General features: G+C 42.7%; 1 protein-coding gene and 1 long non-coding RNA gene across 3 annotated transcripts in view; one reads left to right on the forward strand and one right to left on the reverse strand.

Annotated features, from left to right (window-relative positions):
• The window catches only part of LOC128694097 (probable cytochrome P450 6a13), an 85330-nt gene extending 65095 nt beyond the window's left edge, over positions 1–20235 (forward strand). For both annotated transcript variants that reach the window (XM_070093763.1, XM_070093762.1), the window contains exons 7-10: positions 11904–12125; positions 12324–12444; positions 13050–13180; positions 13296–20235. In XM_070093763.1, the coding sequence (XP_069949864.1) occupies positions 11904–12125; positions 12324–12444; positions 13050–13180; positions 13296–13468 (647 nt within the window). In that variant the 3' untranslated portion in view covers positions 13469–20235. The remainder of the gene's footprint in view (positions 1–11903; positions 12126–12323; positions 12445–13049; positions 13181–13295) is intronic.
• LOC138853931 (uncharacterized) overlaps positions 12775–21890 on the reverse strand; it is a 77235-nt gene continuing 68119 nt past the window's right edge. Inside the window, exon 3 of the long non-coding RNA XR_011393127.1 lies at positions 12775–13202. This is a non-coding gene — a long non-coding RNA (uncharacterized lncRNA). The remainder of the gene's footprint in view (positions 13203–21890) is intronic.

Here is a 21890-nt window from a genome sequence, read left to right on the forward strand (position 1 = left end):
TTTTCTTCCAAAACAGGTCTGTTTCATCACAATTAAACACTTGTTCAGGTTTCAGTCCTTCACTGTCTATGTACTCCTTGAATTCATGCACATATTTTTCAGCTGCTTTTTGGTCCGAACTGGCAGCCTCACCATGCCTTATTACACTATGTATGCCACTACGCCTCTTAAATCTCTCAAACCAACCTTTGCTGGCCTTAAATTTACTCGCATCACCACTAGTTGCAGGTATTTTTCTAATTAAATCCTCGTGCAACTTCCTAGCCTTTTCACTTATGATCGCTTGAGAGATGCTATCGCCTGCTATCTGTTTTTCGCTTATCCACACCAATAACAGTCTCTCAACATCTTCTATCACTTGCGATCTCTGTTTCGAAAGCACAGTTAAACCTTTGGCAAGAACAGCTTCCTTGATTGCCGTTCTCTTGGACACAATAGAAGCAATGGTTGATTGGGGTTTACTATACAACCTGGCCAGCTCGGAGACATGCACTCCACTTTCATACTTAGCACTAATCTCTTTCTTCATCTCCATAGTAATTCTCACCCTTATTCCTGTAGGGCTGGCACTAGAAGCTTTCTTGGGGCCCATGGTCACTTATTTTTCAGGTGAAATCACTATAAAAAGGCTGTAATAATACGAAATGTTCCGATTGTATGCTTGAATGTTACCGCGGATGCTGGCTTGTAAACAATGCCACTGGCAGAACAAGTGAGGCAGGCTCAGGCCGCATGGACGTGTCTCGGACGAATTGCGTTGAGCGAATTTTTTAGCACTATGCGAGGCAAAATTTTTGCGATAAAATGTATCGCTATGCGGATTTAACACTATGCGATGCCAACGTTATGCGGGGGTCCACTGTATGTCATTGATGTCAGCTAGGTCTATCTACTTGTAGAAATAAAGATTATACAGTGGTACCCCGAGTTTTGTACAGCTCCCAACTCGAACAATTGTGTAAGTGTATTGTTGTAAGTGCTTTTGTAAGTGTATTTTTGAGGGTCTGAAACAGAGTAATCTAATTTACATTATTCCTTATGGGAACAAATTCGTTCAGTAATGGCACTCGAACAGCCTTCTAAAATGAATTATGGCCGAAACTCAGGATACCACTGTATTATTATTATGAGTACACAAAAGTACAGTTATCGTACATAGTGTAAATTACCCGCCAGGATAACCCAAAAAATGTCAGAGTGACTTATTACCACTGTGGTTCTTGTAATATATTGTTATTTAAAGCATAAAAGTTATATCAGTAAGTCAACTGTGTGAAAATCAGTTATAATAACACAAGATATACCAGGAATACACTGAGTTAAACCATGCCACAGGCGGGGTTAGAACCCGCAGTCAGAATCATAAAACTCCAGACCAACACAGCCACTGGGCCAGCTAGCCACGATAAGATTCGTCCAATATACCTAGTTATTATTATTAAAGATTTGCCGGTATTCTCCTGGCCCGGGCCTTTTCCAAGTGGTGGCCCGGCCTTGGCTCCCTCTTTAGGGAGTGTCTGAGACCAAAGTCTCCCATGGGAGGAGGTACATGGACCTCCTCATCTTTGGGACCAACTGTCCCCAGGCCTAGCCACAAGCTAGGCCTCTCTGGTCTGCCATCCCCGCCCCAAGGGGGCTAATGGGAATGACAGTCTTATGAGCTAAAAGCTCGGGCTCAGGCACCTACCCTACCCTAGAAGGGTTAGGCATGGTATCGATCTTATCTATACCTAGTTGGATGAATCTTATTGTGGCTAGCTGGCCCAGTGGCTAACGCATTGGTCTGGAGTTTCATGATTTTCTGATCGCGGGTTCTAACCCCACCCATGTTATGGTTTGCTTGCAATTGTGTCATTACAATTTTGTGAGTCAAGTTAATACACTGAGTTATTTATATTAATATTAAAGAAAGGAACAGATCACAGTAATAAGATGTTAGCTATGAAAGAAATAACTCTTCTCATTTTCTGTAGCTTCATTCATCAGGTACCTTTCTGTAGCTTCCTTCATCAGGTACCTTTCTGTCACTACATTCATTAGGTACCTTTCTGTAGCTTCATTCATCAGGTACCTTTCTGTTGCTACATTCATTAGGTACCCTTCTGTAGCTTCATTCATTAGGTACCTTTCTGTAGCTTCATTCATTAGGTACCTTTCTGTAGCTTCATTCATTAGGTACCTTTCTGTAGCTTCATTCATTAGGTACCTTTTAGCTTTCTTCTTGAACTGGCTCGTGCTATGACTGGCTTTGACATGTACAGGCAGTCTGTTCCATTCCTTTATTGCTGTACAACAAAACGTGTTTGAAACCTGACCACCTACTGTAGGTACTACAATGTTATGTTCCCATCCTCTAGTACTGTACTGGTCTGTACTTCCCCTAGTACTATACTGGCCTGTATTGCCCCTAGTACTATACTGGCCTGTATTGCCCCTAGTACTGTACTGGTCTGTAGTTCCCCTAGTACTATACTGGCCTGTATTGCCCCTAGTACTATACTGGTCTGTACTTCCCCTAGTACTATACTGGCCTGTATTGCCCCTAGTACTGTACTGGACTGTATTGCCCCTAGTACTATACTGACCTGTATTGCCCCTAGTACTATACTGGCCTTTACTCACCCTAGTACTATACTGGCCTGTACTTCCCCTAGTACTATACTGGACTGTATTTCCCCTAGTACTGTACTGGTCTGTAGTTCCCCTAGTACTATACTGGCCTTTACTTACCCTAGTACTATACTGGCCTGTACTTCCCCTAGTACTATACTGGCCTGTACTTCCCCTAGTACCATACTGGCCTGTATTTCTCCTTGTACTATACTGGTCTGTACTTCCCCTAGTACTATACTGGTCTGTACTTCCCCTAGTACCATACTGGCCTGTATTTCTCCTTGTACTATACTGGTCTGTACTTCCCCTAGTATTATACTGGCCTGTACTTACTCTAGTACTATACTGGTCTGTACTTCCCCTAGTACTATACTGGCCTGTATTTCCCCTAGTACTATACTGGTCTGTACTTCCCCTAGTACTATACTGGCCTGTATTTCCCCTTGTACTATACTGGTCTGTACTTCCCCTAGTGCTATACTGGTCTGTACTTCCCCTAGTACTATACTGGCCTGTATTTCCCCTTGTACTATACTGGACTGTAATTCCCCTAGTACTATACTGGTCTGTACTTCCCCTAGTACTATACTGGCCTGTATTTTCCCTTGTACTATACTGGTCTGTACTTCCCCTAGTGCTATACTGGTCTGTACTTCCCCTAGTACTATACTGGCCTGTATTTCCCCTTGTACTATACAGGACTGTACTTCCCCTAGTACTATACTGGTCTGTACTTCCCCTAGTACTATACTGGCCTGTATTTCCCCTTGTACTATACTGGTCTGTACTTCCCCTAGTACTATACTGGCCTGTACTTTGCCTAGTACTATACTGGCCTGTACTTCCCATAGTGCTATACTGGTCTGTACTTCCCCTAGTACTATACTGGTTTGTACTTACCCTAGTGCTATACTGGCCTGTACTTCCCCTAGTACTATACTGGCCTGTACTTACTCTAGTGCTATACTGGCCTGTACTTCCCCTAGTACTATACTGGTCTGTAGTTCCCCTAGTACTATACTGGCCTGTACTTCCCCTAGTACTATACTGGCCTGTACTTTGCCTAGTACTATACTGGCCTGTACTTCCCATAGTGCTATACTGGTCTGTACTTCCCGTAGTACTATACTGGTTTGTACTTACTCTAGTGTTATACTGGCCTGTTCTTCCCCTAGTACTATACTGGCCTGTACTTTGCCTAGTACTATACTGGCCTGTACTTCCCATAGTGCTATACTGGTCTGTACTTCCCCTAGTACTATACTGGTTTGCACTTACTCTAGTGTTATACTGGCCTGTTCTTCCCCTAGTACTATACTGGCCTGTACTTTGCCTAGTACTATACTGGCCTGTACTTCCCATAGTGCTATACTGGTCTGTACTTCCCCTAGTACTATACTGGTTTGTACTTACCCTAGTGCTATACTGGCCTGTACTTCCCCTAGTACTATACTGGCCTGTACTTACTCTAGTGCTATACTGGCCTGTACTTCCCCTAGTACTATACTGGTCTGTAGTTCCCCTAGTACTATACTGGCCTGTACTTCCCCTAGTACTATATTGGTCTGTACTTCCCCTAGTACTATACTGGCCTGTACTTCCCGTAGTGCTATACTGGTCTGTACTTACCCTAGCGCTATACTGGTCTGTACTTACCCTAGTGCTATACTGGCCTGTACTTCCCCTAGTACTATACTGGCCTGTACTTACTCGAGTGCTATACTGGCCTGTACTTCCCCTAGTACTATACTGGTCTGTAGTTCCCCTAGTACTGTACTGACCTGTACTTCCCCTAGTACTATACTGGTCTGTACTTACCCTAGTGCTATACTGGCCTGTACTTCCCCTAGTACTATACTGGCCTCTACTTACCTTAGTGCTATACTGGCCTGTACTTCCCCTAGTACTATACTGGTCTGTAGTTCCCATAGTGCTATACTGGCCTGTACTTACTCTAGTGCTATACTGGCCTGTACTTCCTCTAGTACTATACTGGTCTGTACTTCCCCTAGTACTATACTGGCCTGTACTTACTCTAGTGCTATACTGGCCTGTACTTCCTCTAGTACTATACTGGTCTGTACTTCCCCTAGTACTATACTAGCCTGTACTTCCCCTAGTACTATACTGGCCTGTACCTCCCCTAGTAGTATACTGGTCTGTACTTCCCCTAGTACTATACTGGTCTGTACTTACCCTAGTGCTATACTGGCCTGTACTTACCCTAGTACTATACTGGTCTGTAGTTCCCCTAGTACTACACTGGTCTGTACTTCCCCTAGTACTATACTAGTCTGTACTTACCCTAGTGCTATACTGGCCTGTACTTACCCTAGTACTATACTGGCCTGTACTTACCCTAGTGCTATACTGGCCTGTACTTCCCCTAGTACTATACTGGCCTGTACTTCCCCTAGTACTATACTGGCCTGTACTTCCCCTAGTACTATACTGGCCTGTACTTCCCCTAGTACTATACTGGCCTGTACTTACCCTAGTACTATACTGGCCTGTACTTCCCCTAGTACTATACTGGCCTGTACTTCCCCTAGTACTATACTGGCCTGTACTTACCCTAGTACTATACTGGCCTGTACTTCCCCTAGTACTATACTGGCCTGTACTTCCCCTAGTACTATACTGGCCTGTACTTACCCTAGTACTATACTGGCCTGTACTTACCCTAGTACTATACTGGCCTGTACTTACCCTAGTACTATACTGGCCTGTACTTACCCTAGTACTATACTGGCCTGTACTTACCCTAGTACTATACTGGCCTGTACTTCCCCTAGTACTATACTGGCCTGTACTTCCCCTAGTACTATACTGGCCTGTACTTCCCCTAGTACTATACTGGCCTGTACTTCCCCTAGTACTATACTGGTCTGTACTTCCCCTAGTACTATACTGGCCTGTACTTCCCCTAGTACTATACTGGCCTGTACTTCCCCTAGTACTATACTGGCCTGTACTTCCCCTAGTACTATACTGGCCTGTACTTCCCCTAGTACTATACTGGCCTGTACTTCCCCTAGTACTATACTGGCCTGTACTTCCCCTAGTACTATACTGGCCTGTACTTCCCCTAGTACTATACTGGCCTGTACTTCCCCTAGTACTATACTGGCCTGTACTTCCCCTAGTACTATACTGGCCTGTACTTCCCCTAGTACTATACTGGCCTGTACTTCCCCTAGTACTATACTGGCCTGTACTTCCCCTAGTACTATACTGGCCTGTACTTCCCCTAGTACTATACTGGCCTGTACTTCCCCTAGTACTATACTGGCCTGTACTTCCCCTAGTACTATACTGGCCTGTACTTCCCCTAGTACTATACTGGCCTGTACTTCCCCTAGTACTATACTGGCCTGTACTTACCCTAGTACTATACTGGCCTGTACTCACCCTAGTACTATACTGGCCTGTACTTACCCTAGTGCTATACTGGCCTGTACTCACCCTAGTACTATACTGGCCTGTACTCACCCTAGTACTATACTGGTCTGTACTTACCCTAGTGCTATACTGGCCTGTACTCACCCTAGTACTATACTGGCCTGTACTCACCCTAGTGCTATACTGGCCTGTACTCACCCTAGTGCTATACTGGCCTGTACTTCCCCTAGTACTATACTGGCCTGTACTTACCCTAGTACTATACTGGCCTGTACTTCCCCTAGTACTATACTGGCCTGTACTTCCCCTAGTACTATACTGGCCTGTACTTACCCTAGTACTATATTGGCCTGTACTTACCATAGTGCTATACTGGCTTTGGTTGCCAGGCTTGACACACTCGGCAGCAAGTTACTCTGGACACTGCTTGTGAGTAGTTTTATAAACATGATTTAAGTTCTGTCTTCAACATTCAGTACTTCCAGCTGTTGTAATTTATCCTGGCCTATATATTCTCTTGGACTCCGGTCCAGCTGTTGTAATTTATCCTGGCCTATATATTCTCTTGGACTCCGGTCCAGCTGTTGTAATTCATCCTGGCCTATATATTCTCTTGGACTCCGGTCCAGCTGTTGTAATTTATCCTGGCCTATATATTCTCTTGGACTCCGGTCCAGCTGTTGTAATTTATCCTGGCCTATATATTCTCTTGGACTCCGGTCCAGTTATTGTAATTCATCCTGGCCTATATATTCTCTTGGACTCCGGTCCAGTTATTGTAATTCGTCCTGGCCTATATATTCTCTTGGACTCTGGTCCAGTTATTGTAATTCGTCCTGGCCTATATATTCTCTTGGACTCTGGTCCAGTTATTGTAATTCGTCCTGGCCTATATATTCTCTTGGACTCTGGTCCAGTTATTGTAATTCGTCCTGGCCTATATATTCTCTTGGACTCTGGTCCAGTTATTGTAATTCGTCCTGGCCTACATGTTCTCTTGGACTCCGGTCCAGTTATTGTAATTCGTCCTGGCCTACATGTTCTCTTGGACTCCGGTCCAGTTATTGTAATTCATCCTGGCCTACATGTTCTCTTGGACTCAGGTCCAGTTATTGTAATTCATCCTGGCCTACATGTTCTCTTGGACTCAGGTCCAGTTATTGTAATTCATCCTGGCCTACATGTTCTCTTGGACTCAGGTCCAGTTATTGTAATTCATCCTGGCCTACATGTTCTCTTGGACTCAGGTCCAGTTATTGTAATTCATCCTGGCCTACATGTTCTCTTGGACTCAGGTCCAGTTATTGTAATTCATCCTGGCCTACATGTTCTCTTGGACTCAGGTCCAGTTATTGTAATTCATCCTGGCCTACGTGTTCTCTTGGACTCAGGTCCAGTTATTGTAATTCATCCTGGCCTACATGTTCTCTTGGACTCAGGTCCAGTTATTGTAATTCATCCTGGCCTACATGTTCTCTTGGACTCAGGTCCAGTTATTGTAATTCATCCTGGCCTACATGTTCTCTTGGACTCCGGTCCAGTTATTGTAATTCGTCCTGGCCTACATGTTCTCTTGGACTCCGGTCCAGTTATTGTAATTCATCCTGGCCTACATGTTCTCTTGGACTCAGGTCCAGTTATTGTAATTCATCCTGGCCTACATGTTCTCTTGGACTCAGGTCCAGTTATTGTAATTCATCCTGGCCTACATGTTCTCTTGGACTCAGGTCCAGTTATTGTAATTCATCCTGGCCTACATGTTCTCTTGGACTCCGGTCCAGTTATTGTAATTCATCCTGGCCTACATGTTCTCTTGGACTCTGGTCCAGTTATTGTAATTCATCCTGGCCTACATGTTCTCTTGGACTCTGGTCCAGTTATTGTAATTCATCCTGGCCTACATGTTCTCTTGGACTCAGGTCCAGGAGGATTCTCACCATTTTGTTCTGGCTGATTTGTAGTCTCTTTTATTGTTTTGTTAAGGCAGAGTACATGAAGAGCGAGTGTAATCTATATGGCATTGTATGAGAGCTAGACATAGTGTCCTGCGAGCCTCAGCAGGTAGACACTGTGCCTCAGTAGGTAGACACTGTGCCTCAGTAGGTAGACACTGTGCCTCAGTAGGTAGACACTGTGCCTCAGCAGGTAGACACTGTGCCTCAGTAGGTAGACACTGTGCCTCAGTAGGTAGACACTGTGCCTCAGTAGGTAGACACTGTGCCTCAGCAGGTAGACACTGTGCCTCAGTAGGTAGACACTGTGACTCAGTAGGTAGACACTGTGCCTCAGTAGGTAGACACTGTGCCTCAGTAGGTAGACACTGTGCCTCAGTAGGTAGACACTGTGCCTCAGCAGGTAGACACTGTGCCTCAGTAGGTAGACACTGTGCCTCAGTAGGTAGACACTGTGCCTCAGCAGGTAGACACTGTGCCTCAGTAGGTAGACACTGTGCCTCAGCAGGTAGACACTGTGGCTCAGTAGGTAGACACTGTGCCTCAGTAGGTAGACACTGTGCCTCAGTAGGTAGACACTGTGCCTCAGTAGGTAGACACTGTGCCTCAGTAGGTAGACACTGTGCCTCAGTAGGTAGACACTGTGCCTCAGCAGGTAGACACTGTGCCTCAGTAGGTAGACACTGTGCCTCAGTAGGTAGACACTGTGCCTCAGTAGGTAGACACTGTGCCTCAGTAGGTAGACACTGTGCCTCAGTAGGTAGACACTGTGCCTCAGCAGTTAGACACTGTGCCTCAGTAGGTAGACACTGTGCCTCAGTAGGTAGACACTGTGCCTCAGTAGGTAGACACTGTGCCTCAGTAGGTAGACACTGTGCCTCAGTAGGTAGACACTGTACCTCAGTAGGTAGACACTGTGCCTCAGCAGGTAGACACTGTGCCTCAGTAGGTAGACACTGTGCCTCAGTAGTTAGACACTGTGCCTCAGTAGGTAGACACTGTGCCTCAGTAGGTAGACACTGTGCCTCAGTAGGTAGACACTGTGCCTCAGCAGGTAGACACTGTGCCTCAGTAGGTAGACACTGTGCCTCAGTAGGTAGACACTGTGCCTCAGTAGGTAGACACTGTGCCTCAGTAGGTAGACACTGTGCCTCAGTAGGTAGACACTGTGCCTCAGTAGGTAGACACTGTGGCTCAGTAGGTAGACACTGTGCCTCAGTAGGTAGACACTGTGACTCAGTAGGTAGACACTGTGCCTCAGTAGGTAGACACTGTGCCTCAGTAGGTAGACACTGTGCCTCAGTAGGTAGACACTGTGCCTCAGTAGGTAGACACTGTGCCTCAGTAGGTAGACACTGTGCCTCAGTAGGTAGACACTGTGCCTCAGTAGGTAGACACTGTGCCTCAGTAGGTAGACACTGTGCCTCAGTAGGTAGACACTGTGCCTCAGTAGGTAGACACTGTGCCTCAGTAGGTAGACACTGTGCCTCAGTAGGTAGACACTGTGCCTCAGTAGGTAGACACTGTGCCTCAGTAGGTAGACACTGTGACTCAGTAGGTAGACACTGTGCCTCAGTAGGTAGACACTGTGCCTCAGTAGGTAGACACTGTGCCTCAGTAGGTAGACACTGTGCCTCAGTAGGTAGACACTGTGCCTCAGTAGGTAGACACTGTGCCTCAGTAGGTAGACACTGTGCCTCAGTAGGTAGACACTGTGCCTCAGTAGGTAGACACTGTGCCTCAGTAGGTAGACACTGTGCCTCAGTAGGTAGACACTGTGCCTCAGTAGGTAGACACTGTGCCTCAGTAGGTAGACACTGTGCCTCAGTAGGTAGACACTGTGCCTCAGTAGGTAGACACTGTGCCTCAGTAGGTAGACACTGTGCCTCAGTAGGTAGACACTGTGCCTCAGTAGGTAGACACTGTGCCTCAGTAGGTAGACACTGTGCCTCAGTAGGTAGACACTGTGCCTCAGTAGGTAGACACTGTGCCTCAGTAGGTAGACACTGTGCCTCAGTAGGTAGACACTGTGCCTCAGTAGGTAGACACTGTGCCTCAGTAGGTAGACACTGTGCCTCAGTAGGTAGACACTGTGCCTCAGTAGGTAGACACTGTGCCTCAGTAGGTAGACACTGTGCCTCAGTTGGTAGACACTGTGCCTCAGTAGGTAGACACTGTGCCTCAGTAGGTAGACACTGTGCCTGTCTGTAGAGGAACTTTAGCCTGACGTTCACTTTCTTTACTACACTGTTCCCTGTCAGTTCTGACATGCTTGGATCTCAAGGGATACCCAGACATTTCACTGAAGCTACTGAAGTGATGGGTTCCCCATTACACTGAAGTAATGGATTCCCCTTATGCTGAAGTGACAGGTTTCCCATGACACTGAAGTGACAGGTTTCCCATTACACTGAAGTGATGGGTTCCCCATTACACTGAACTAATGGATTCCCCTTATGCTGAAGTGATAGGTTTCCCATGACACTGAAGTGACAGGTTTCCCATTACACTGAAGTGATGGGTTCCCCATTACACTGAAGTGATGAATTCCTCATTACACTGAAGTGATGGGTTCCCCATTACACTGAAGTGATAGGTTCCCCATTACACAGAACATTAAAATTATTTACCCATTTCAGTTCAATTTTGTGTCAAAGAGTATGGCTTCTGTTTTCCCGAAGTGTTATGGTGGTTTGTTGTCTACTGTTTGCTGCAGGACTCTAGGTCTAGTGATAGTACATTAGCTATACTACATTGTAAGTCTTTACCTGATACTAACAGAGTACTGTCATCTGCATATGACAGAAGCTTACACTTGACATTGATGGGCGTGTCATTCACATAACATAGGAACAGTAAAGGACCCAGAATACTACCTTGGTGAACCGCACATACTATCACCAGAATACTACCTTGGTGAACCCAACATACTATCACCAGAATACTACCTTAGTGAACCCAACATACTATCACCAGAATACTACCTTGGTGAACCCAACATACTATCACCAGAATACTATCTTGGTGAACCCCACATACTGTCACCAGAATACTACCTTGGTGAACCCAACATACTATCACCAGAATACTACCTTGGTGAACCCCACATACTATCACTAGAATACTACCTTGGTGAACCCCACATACTATCACCAGAATACTACTTTGGTGAACCCCACATACTATCACCAGAATACTACCTTGGTGAACCCCACATACTGTCACCAGAATACTACCTTGGTGAAACCCACATAGTATCACCAGAATATTACCTTGGTGAACCCCACATACTATCACCAGAATACTACCTTGGTGAACCCCACAAACTATCACCAGAATACTACCTTGGTGAACCCCATATGCTATTGGCAAGGGTTCCAATTCTGTGTTGTTGATCTAGATAGTTTGTTTGTAGATGCTCAGGTAGAACTTAAACCAGTCTACAGAACCTATGCTGATAGCTTGTAGTTGCGTACATAATATATGTATTATGGTTGACAATATCGAAGTACTTTTGCAAGTTTAAAGTCACCATGCCTATGAGATTCCCTAGCTACATTTAAGTTCTCAGGTAGTCCATCAGATTAATTAAGTGGGTGTCAGTTGAGTAAGAGCCCCTGGACCCTGATTGGTAAAGAAGCCTGATGCTGATACTGGTCGAGAATGGACTAAAACATCAGCTAGTGATCCTTCAGTAGGTCCAGAATGGACCCAAAACCCTAGTAATTTGTGTCCTGATTTGTGGGTTGTAAATTTTCTCAACCCCAATATTGTGATTTTTTTTTTTTATCTGAAGTTGTAAATATTGCCATTGGCATCATGTCATATGTGTTTCTGTGAGGAAGCACCATACCTGTAAGGGTGACATGATGCCCAGGGAGTAGTGGAGTTAATTCCATGCTTGGAAATCAAAATTAATATGCAATTTTTTTCCAGTGTTGACAGACCTGGTGATTACAGCACAGTGTGTGCTGTTCTACATTGCTGGGTATGACACAACGGCGACCACCCTGAGCTTTGTGTCATACTGCCTGGCACTACACCCGGATGTGCAACAGAGGTGCATGCAGGAGATCGAGGGGGTCCTGGAGAAGCATGGCGGTGACGTCAGCTACGATGCCATCATGGAGATGACCTACCTTGATATGGTGTTTGCTGGTAAGTTGTCTGGTTAATGTACCTGATAGTTCTAGCTGACACATGGGAAGATGAAGAAGACACATTGACCATCCCTCAGTCAATAACTGTGTTAGTACCACACATACACATCAACACTAACATGACTGGTGTACACATTAACTGTTCCTCCTGGTTGTAACATTAATGTGAGACATTAATAACATCTTACTTCCACAGAGACACTGAGGTTATACCCCCCGGCGCCGCGTGTCGACCGCACCGTCACTAAAGACTACATTCTTCCCGGCACCGACCTGACCTTGCACCGCGGCCAGAAGGTCACCATACCCATCTACAGGTAAGGTCACTATAAGCCTGGCCTGGGACTGGGCCTTGAGGCCTCTGACCCTGGGGACCACACTCCAAATAGCCCAACCTCGACAATTACACTGTATGGGTTCAAAATATTGAATGTACTTGAGAGAAACATGTCTTAAGTAACACTGCTTCTAGTCTACTCTCTAATCTATCTTTACCACCTGATAGATGGGGTCACCTCTCTCATAAGCTCCTCTATATAGTACCATGTTCTATTAATGTTACTGACTAGCATTTACTCTGAAGGCCTTTCAACACTTATTTAAAGTTTAAATGAACTTCTTCAGTTGCTGACAGTTTAAACATGAAATCTATGTTACAGCTTGTTTATTTAGATTAATACATGAAGTCTATTTCAACCTGTCTATCGAAATTATTACATGACATCTATCTATTGCAACCTGTTTAATTTGTGATTGCAATGTATACAGGGCTCTTGATTGGTCAGGTTCCTTGTTGCAGCATACACAGGGCTCATGATTGGTCAAGTTCCTTGTTGCAGCATACACAGGGCTCATGATTGGTCAAGTTCCTTGTTGCAAAATACACAGGGCTCATGATTTGTCAATTTTTTCCTGATTGCAGCATACACCGTGATGGCGACCACTACCCGAACCCTGAACGGTTCGACCCTGAGCGCTTCTCACCAGAGAACAAGGCCCGGCGGCCGCACAGTGTCTACCTGCCATTTGGAAGTGGTCCACGCAACTGTATAGGTGAGTCCCGGTGGCCTTACTCCTGTGGAGGTAGATTATGTGTTGTGCGTTAGTTACAAACTGCACCATCCATGTCATTGTACCACTAATACTACTGTTATCTGCTTATTGTCAGGAATGAGGTTTGCATTGATGGAGGCCAAGGTGGCCATTGTCTACCTCCTGCAAGAATTTGCCTTCATACCCAGTAAGAAGACACAGGTGCCTCTCATCATTGAGCAACGCAGTGGGTTATTGAAGGCCCAGGATGGTGTTTGGGTCAGGCTGGCCAAGAGGACCTCAGAGTAGACACCTGCTACTAGCAGACACAGGTGTTACTAGAAGACACAGGTGCTACTAGTAGACACAGGTGTCACTGATCATTAAACACATTGAGTTATTGAAGGCCCATGATGGTGTGTGGCTCTTCCTCCTCTTCTCCTCCTCCCACCACCCCTCCTTCAGAGTGCAGCCACTGTACTTCCCATCTCCAGAACTCAATTCCTGCTAACCATTGTTCATGAATTCCTTCATAAACATTACCTTGCTCTTTCCTAACACACACAAGCCTGTTAGATGCCCAAGCCCATAGCACTTAAACCACCTTTATACCCCCTCCCTCCAATTCTTCCTATGATGACCCCAATGCAGTGGTGGACCTACATTTTTGAAGATTAAAAATTTTATTTCTTTGCATAGTTTACAATGTATAATTACAGTTTTGATTTGCTAAGTACAAAGAAAGCCACTATCATGCCAGGGCATTTTGGGCAGACTAAACCTATTGCTTAACAGACTACTTAATACTAGGCACATATATCATAGTTGGTTCGAATTGAATATCATTTTCTATATTTCAACGGAGGTTTACCTGGAGTAGTTAGTGGTTTAGCAGTAATTGAATTTATAATTGAGATGACTTGATTAACAGGTTACACCATTATATTTTGGCACATTTTACATAATTAGATTGGAACCATTTTAATTTTGAAATAATCTTAAAATATTTAGGAATTTTTGAGCTGTTGGTGGCGATATTATATAGTGTTTGTGTGGTTAATTTTGGGAGATGAGGTGATTTCTAAGCAGAGCCTTGAATTGGGTCGCTGAAGTTTGACCTGTCATGGGGTCACCATGGCAACCAACAACAATAGGCCTCCATGAAACCTTAATAACCTTTTAGTTTTCATTTTAACTATTATCTTGTATTGAATTACACTATATTATTAATATTATTATTTTTAAAAACCCCTTCTCATACAGTAGGCCCCAAATTTTTAAGCAATGTGGACTAAAGTTGGTTCAGGGCCCCTCAGGGATTAGGGGCCCCTCAGAGATTAGGGGCCCTCAAACTTAATCTTCATTAGTTTCATAGTAGGTCTGTCCCTGAACCCATCTTCCCTCCTTTCAAAATTTATACCCCCTCCTGTTCATCCTCTTCTGTTCTATCGTGTCTAAACACACCACCTCAACAAAGCTGTAAATCCTCTACATAGAGTTCCCACCACAAACTTCACAGTTCAAGCTCTGTCTCCCTGAAATAAAGCTTTAAATAGAGCTCTACACAACTTTAAACAAAAATCAGAGCCAGAGTTTTGAAAGATATGAACTTTTTCAAGAGAAAGTTGTTATAACTTAAGTACCAATAATGCTCTGATTACCTATAACACCTTAGTCTTACATATAACACTTTCGTCTTGCCTATAACACCTTAGTCCTATCTACGACACCTTAGTTTTACCTATAACACCTTAGTATTACCTATAATTCCTTAGAATTGCTTATAACACTTTAGTGTTGCCTATAACTCTCGTCTTCAACCATCGACCAAACTTGTTGTTGAAATAATGCAGAGAATTATATTCTATAATTTTCAAGACATTATCTGTTATTGTACATATGTATGTCTATACGTATATACATACATACATTATATATATATATCTATGTATATATCTATATTATACACACACATCTGTATGTGTCTGTGTGTATATAGAGGTGCTCCTTGCTTTATGATGGTTTGACTTAAGACATTTCAACTGTACGATGGTGCTATACCTATGAACATTCTTGGCGATGGTGAGCCTCCACACTGTAGTGATCACCAACATAAACATCTCATTGATTTACTTTTCAATACTGGTATTTAGTTCAAGTAATTGTTTGTTTATTTACTTATAAGTATCCATGAGAGAGACTCACCCAGTGTTTATGTATCTTCTCTTTATCTTCCTTTGCATAATAAAAGAAAAATTGAAATGAACCTTTATGTAATGTGTATACAGTACCTACTTCGTATATATTTGTGCATCAGTTTAGTTTGTACACTTGTATATTGTAATAAAGAAACTGTGACATGTGTGAGGGTGGTGGTGTTAAGGGCTACCAATGCTCAAATGTTCCACCCACCCTCTCTTACACTCTTTTTATTGTTAAAAATGCAAGGGAAAGTTATAATTTTACTATTTTTCTTTATTGTAATAAATTTATTAATTTATTTTTATTATTATTATCACACCGGCCGATTCCCACCAAGGCAGGGTGGCCCTAAAAAGAAAAACTTTCACCATCATTCACTCCATCACTGTCTTGCCAGAAGGGTGCTTTACACTACAGTTTTTAAACTGCAACATTAACACCCCTCCTTCAGAGTGCAGGCACTGTACTTCCCATCTCCAGGACTCAAGTCCGGCCTGCCGGTTTCCCTGAATCCCTTCATAAATGTTACTTTGCTCACACTCCAACAGCACGTCAAGTATTAAATTTATTAATATGTACTAAATAGTAAAACAACACTGACAGGGGGTAGGTGAGTTTCAGTGGGGAGAAATAAATTGGATTAAGTCAGGAGTATCTGAGAGAGTTACAGCTAAGGAAGGAGTAGCAATAATGTTGAAGGATCAGTTATGGAAGGAGAAGAGGGAATATAAATGTATAAATTTAAGGATTATGTGGATTAAAATAAGGGTCAGATGCAAAAAGTGGGTCATAATAAGTGTGTGTGCACCTGGAGAAGAGAGGAGTGTAGAGAAGAGAGTTTTTGGGAGATATTAAGCGAGTGTGTTGGATCTTTTGAACCAAGTGAGAGAGTAAAGTAGGAGAAACATTTAAAGAGGGTGTGGTAGGTAAGTTTGGGGTGCCAGGTGTAAATGATAATGGGAGCCCTTTGATTGAATTTGGTATAGAAAGGGGTTTAGTTATAGGTAATACATATTTTAAGAAAAAGAGGATAAATAAGTATACAAGATATGATTAGGATGTAATGACAGTAGTTTGTTGGACTACGTATTGGTAGATAAAAGACTATTGGGTAGACTTCAGGATGTACATGTTTACAGAGGGGCCACAGCTATATCAGATCACTTTTTAGTTGTAGCTACAGTGAGAGTGAAAGGTAGATGGGATACAAGGAAAATGGAAGTAGCAAGTAAGAGGGAGGTGAATGTTTATAAGCTAAAGGGGGAGGCCATTAGGGAAAGATGTAAACAACTAATGGAGGATAGATGGACTGATGAGATTAAGACACATGTGCAACATCTGGGTATCTTTATTGTAGACGTTTCGCCATCCAGTGGCTTTATCAATACAAATTCTAGGACATAACTTGAAGACAGTAGAACTATGTACAGAAGATGAGGTAATCAGTCCCTCAACCTAGGAGTAGGTGCGAAGAGCACCATAGTCGTGGAGAATCTCCACGACTATGGTGCTCTTCGCACCTACTCCTAGGTTGAGGGACTGATTACCTCATCTTCTGTACATAGTTCTACTGTCTTCAAGTTATGTCCTAGAATTTGTATTGATAAAGCCACTGGATGGCGAAACGTCTACAATAAAGATACCCAGATGTTGCACATGTGTCTTAATCTCATCTTGTCGGTATTATATACCATTCGTACACGATAGATGGACTAGTGAGAGTATAGGCAATGGGGTTGAAGAGGTATGGGGTAGGTTTAAGAATGTAGTGTTAGAGTGTTCAGCAGAAGTTTGTGGTTACAGGAAAGTGGGTGCAGGAGGGAAGAAGAGTGATTGGTGGAATGATGATGTAAAGAGAGTAGTAAGAGAGAAAAAGTTAGCATATAACAGGTTTTTACAAAGAAGTGATGTGATGAGGGAGAAGTATATGGAGAGAAAAAGAGAGGTTAAGAGAGTGGTGAAGCAATGTAAAAAAAAGTGCAAATGAGAGAGTGGGTGAGATGTTATCAACAAATTTTGTTGAAAATAAGAAAAAGCTTTGGAGTGAGATTAATAAGTTGAGAAAGTCTACGGAACAAATGGATTTGATAGTTAGAGGTATCGGAAAGATGGAGGGAATATTCTGAGGAATTATTAAATCTTAATGAAGATAGGGAAGCTGTGATTTCGTGTATAGGGCAAGGAAGAATAACATCTTTTAGGAGTGAGGAAGAGCCAGTTGTGAGTGTGGGGGAAGTTTGTGAGGCTCTGGTGGTAAGGCAGCTGGAATTGATGGGATAAAGCTAGAAATGTTAAAAGCAGGTGGGGATATAGTTTTGGAGTGGTTGGTGCTATTATTTAATAAATGTATAAGGGAGGGTAAGGTACCTAGGGATTGGCAGAGAGCATGCATAATTCCTTTGTATAAAGGCAAAGGGGACAAAAGAGAGTGCAAAAATTATAGGGGAATAAGTCTGTTGAGTATACCTGGTAAAGTGTATGGTAGAGTTGTTATTGAAAGAATTAAGAGTAAGACGGAGAACAGGATAGCAGATGAACAAGGAGGCTTTAGGAAAGGTAAGGGGTGTGTGGACCAGGTGTTTACAGTGAAACATATAAGTGAACAGTATTTAGATAAAGGTAAAGAGGTTTTTGTGGCATTTATGGATTTGGAAAAGGCATATGACAGGATGGATAGGGGAGCAATGTGGCAGATATTGAAAGTGTATGGAATAGGAGGTAAGTTATTGAAAGCAGTGAAGAGTTTTTACAAGAATTGTGAGGGTCAGGTTAGAATATGTAGGAGAGAGGGAGATTATTTCTCAGTAAAAGTAGGCCTTAGACAAGGATGTGTGATGTCACCGTGGTTGTTCAATATATTTATTGATGGGGTTGTAAGAGAAGTGAATGCTCGGGTGTTGGTAAGAGGTGTGGGGTTAAAAGATAAAGAATCTAACACAAAGTGGGAGTTGTCACAGTTGCTCTTTGCTGATGACACTGTGCTGGAGTATACCTGGAGTATACCTGGAGAGAGTTCTGGGGGTCAATGCCCCCACAGCCCAGTCTGTGACCAGGCCTCATGGTGGCTCAGGGCCTTTTGGGAGATTCTGAAGAAAAGTTGCAAAAGTTGGTGGATGAGTTTGGTAGGGTATGTAAGAGAAGGAAGTTAAAAGTGAATATAGGAAAGAGTAAGGTGATGAGGATAACAAAAAAATTAGGTAACGAAAGATTGGATATCAGATTGGAGGGAGAAAATGGAGGAGGTGAATGTATTCAGATATTTAGGAGTGGACGTGTCAGCAGATGGGTCTGTGAAGGATGAGGTGAATCATAGAATTGCACTGAGGAGTCTGTGGAGACAAAGAACTTTGTCCATGGAAGCAAAGAGGGGAATGTATGAGAGTATAATTGTACCAACGCTTTTATATGGGTGTGATGAATGTTGCAACAAGGAGAAGGTTGGAGGCAGTGGAGATGTCATGTCAGAGGGCAATGTGTGGTGTGAATATAATGCAGAGAATTTATAGTTTGGAATTTTGGAGGAGGTGCGGGATTACCAAAACTATTATCCAGAGGGCTGAGGAGGGGTTGTTGAGGTAGTTTGGACATGTAGAGAGGATGGAACAAAATAGAATGACTTCAAGAGTGTATAAATCTGAAGTGGAGGGAAGGCGGGGTAGAGGTCAGTCTAGGAAAGGTTGGAGGGAGGGGGTAAAGGGGGTTTTGTGTGTGAGGGGCTTGGACTTCCAGCAAGCATGTGTGAGCGTGTTAGATAGGAGTGAATGGAGAGAAATGGTTTTTAGAACTTATGTTCTGTTGGAGTGTGAGCAAGGTAACATTTATGAAGGGGTTCAGGGAAACCGGCAGGCCGGACTTGAGTCCTGGAGGTGGGAAGTACAGTGTCTGCACTCTGAAGGAGGGGTGTTTATGTTGCAGTTTCGTAACTGTAGTGTAAGCACCCCTCTGGCAAGACAGTAATGGAGTGAATGATAGTGAAAGTTTTTCTTTTTCAGGCCACCCTGCCTTGGTGGGCCACCTTGCCTTGGTGGGCCACCCTGCCTTGGTGGGCCACCCTGCCTTGGTGGGAAATGGCCGATATGTTAAAAAAAATAAAAATTGCAAAAGCATTCTGGTAGTTAATTTCACAGCAGTGAGAGGGACACGGTGACCCTGGGGTCATCACAACCTTCAACACAACAATAACAACAACATGCCTAGAACCTTGAGAAGCTTCTCTTGTGATTTTATAACTGTTGTCATGTTTTCTTGGATAGCTCATGTTTATATTATGGTGGGAATTACTCTGGATGCATTTATTTAGTTAACAAGCTTGTCTTACCTGGTAAAATATGGCATTTTTACTGATATTTGCAAGTGAAAGCTGATAGCTGGTGATAGCCTGTCATATGTTTGTACAGGTATTGTACAGGGTCAGATAGTCTGTCATATGTTTGTACAGGTACTGTACAGGGTCAGATAGTCTGTCATATGTTTGTACAGGTACTGTACAGGGTCAGATAGTCTGTCATATGTTTGTACAGGTACTGTACAGGGTCAGATAGTCTGTCATATGTTTGTACAGGTACTGTACAGGGTCAGATAGTCTGTCATATGTTTGTACAGGTACTGTACAGGGTCAGATAGTCTGTCATATGTTTGTACAGGTACTGTACAGGGTCAGTTAGCCTGTCAAATGTTTGTACAGGTATTGTACAGGTCACATCAACCCTCTCCACAAATCAACAAGCAATAACAAGTAGAGTGTACATGTTGTTGTGTGACGTAGAGCAGCTTAAGATGCTTTACCATCACTTGTATAAAATACTGCAGTGTAAAACACACATTAATAGATGCTCTGCTGTATTGACTTATTTATCATATATTCATATTCAACTTACAGTGTTTCATTGGCACATAACCCCATCGTAAGTCTTGGAGCACCTGTATGTGTATGTATGTGTATGTATGTATGTATGTATGTATGTATGTATGTATGTATGTATGTATGTATGTATATATATATATATATATATATATATATATATATGTATATGTATGTATATATGCATATATATGTATATATGTATGTATATACGTATATATATACTGCCAAGTGAGTGTACAACGAAAACCTGTAACTGTTTTACTTGATGGTAGGATTGCTGGTGTCCTTTTTTCTGTCTCATGAACATGCAAGATTTCAGGTACGTCTTGCTACTTCTACTTACACTTAGGTCACACTACACATACATGTACAAGCATATATATACACACCCCTCTGGGTTTTCTTCTATTTTCTTTCTAGTTCTTATTCTTGTTTATTTCCTCTTATCTCCATGGGGAAGTGGAACAGAATTCTTCCTCCGTAAGCCATGCGTGTTGTAAGAGGCGACTAAAATGCCGGGAGCAAGGGGCTAGTAACCTCTTCTCCTGTATATATTACTAAATGTAAAAGGAGAAACTTTCGTTTTTCCTTTTGGGCCACCCTGCCTCGGTGGGATACGGCCGGTGTGTTGAAAGAATATATATATATATATTTATATATATATATTTATATATATATATATTTATATATATATATTTATATATATATATATATATATATGGAGTGTGAGCAGGGTAATATTTAGTGAAGGGATTCAGGGAAACCGGTTATTTTCATATAGTCGGACTTGAGTCCTGGAAATGGGAAGTACAATGCCTGCACTTTAAAGGAGGGGTTTGGGATATTGGCAGTTTGGAGGGATATGTTGTGTATCTTTATATGTTTATGCTTCTAGACTGTTGTATTCTGAGCACCTCTGCAAAAACAGTGATAATGTGCGAGTGTGGTGAAAGTGTTGAATGATGATGAAAGTATTTTCTTTTTGGGGATTTTCTTTCTTTTTTGGGTCACCCTGCCTCTGTGGGAGACGGCCGACTTGTTGAAAAAAAAAAATATATGTATATATATATGTAGGTAGTAGGTTGGTGAACAGCAACCGCCCAGGGAGGTACTACCGTCCTGCCAAGTGAGTGTAAAACGAAAGCCTGTAATTGTTTTATATGATGGTAGGATTGCTGGTGTCTTTTGTCTGTCTCATAAATATGCAAAATTACAGGTATGTCTTGCCACTTCTAGTTACACTTTGGTCACACTACACATACGTGTACAAGCATATATATATATACACACCCCTCTGGGTTTTCTTCTATTTTCTTTCTAATTCTTGTTCTTGTTTATTTCCTCTTATCTCCATGGGGAAGTGGAAAAGAATTCTTCCTCTGTAAGCCATGCGTGTCGTAAGAGGCGACTAAAATGCCGGGAGCAAGGGGCTAGTAACCCCTTCTCCTGTATATATTACTAAATATAAAAGGAGAAACTTTAGTTTTTTCTTTTGGGCCACCCTATCTCGGTGGGATATGGCTGGTATGTTGAAAGAAAGAATATATATATGTATATATATATATGTATATATATATATGTATATATATATATATATATATATATATACATATATATATATATATATATATATATATATATGTCGTGCCAAATAGGCAGAACTTG

Source organism: Cherax quadricarinatus, chromosome 43 (assembly GCF_038502225.1).
Source record: "Cherax quadricarinatus isolate ZL_2023a chromosome 43, ASM3850222v1, whole genome shotgun sequence".
Lineage (NCBI taxonomy): Eukaryota > Metazoa > Arthropoda > Malacostraca > Decapoda > Parastacidae > Cherax > Cherax quadricarinatus.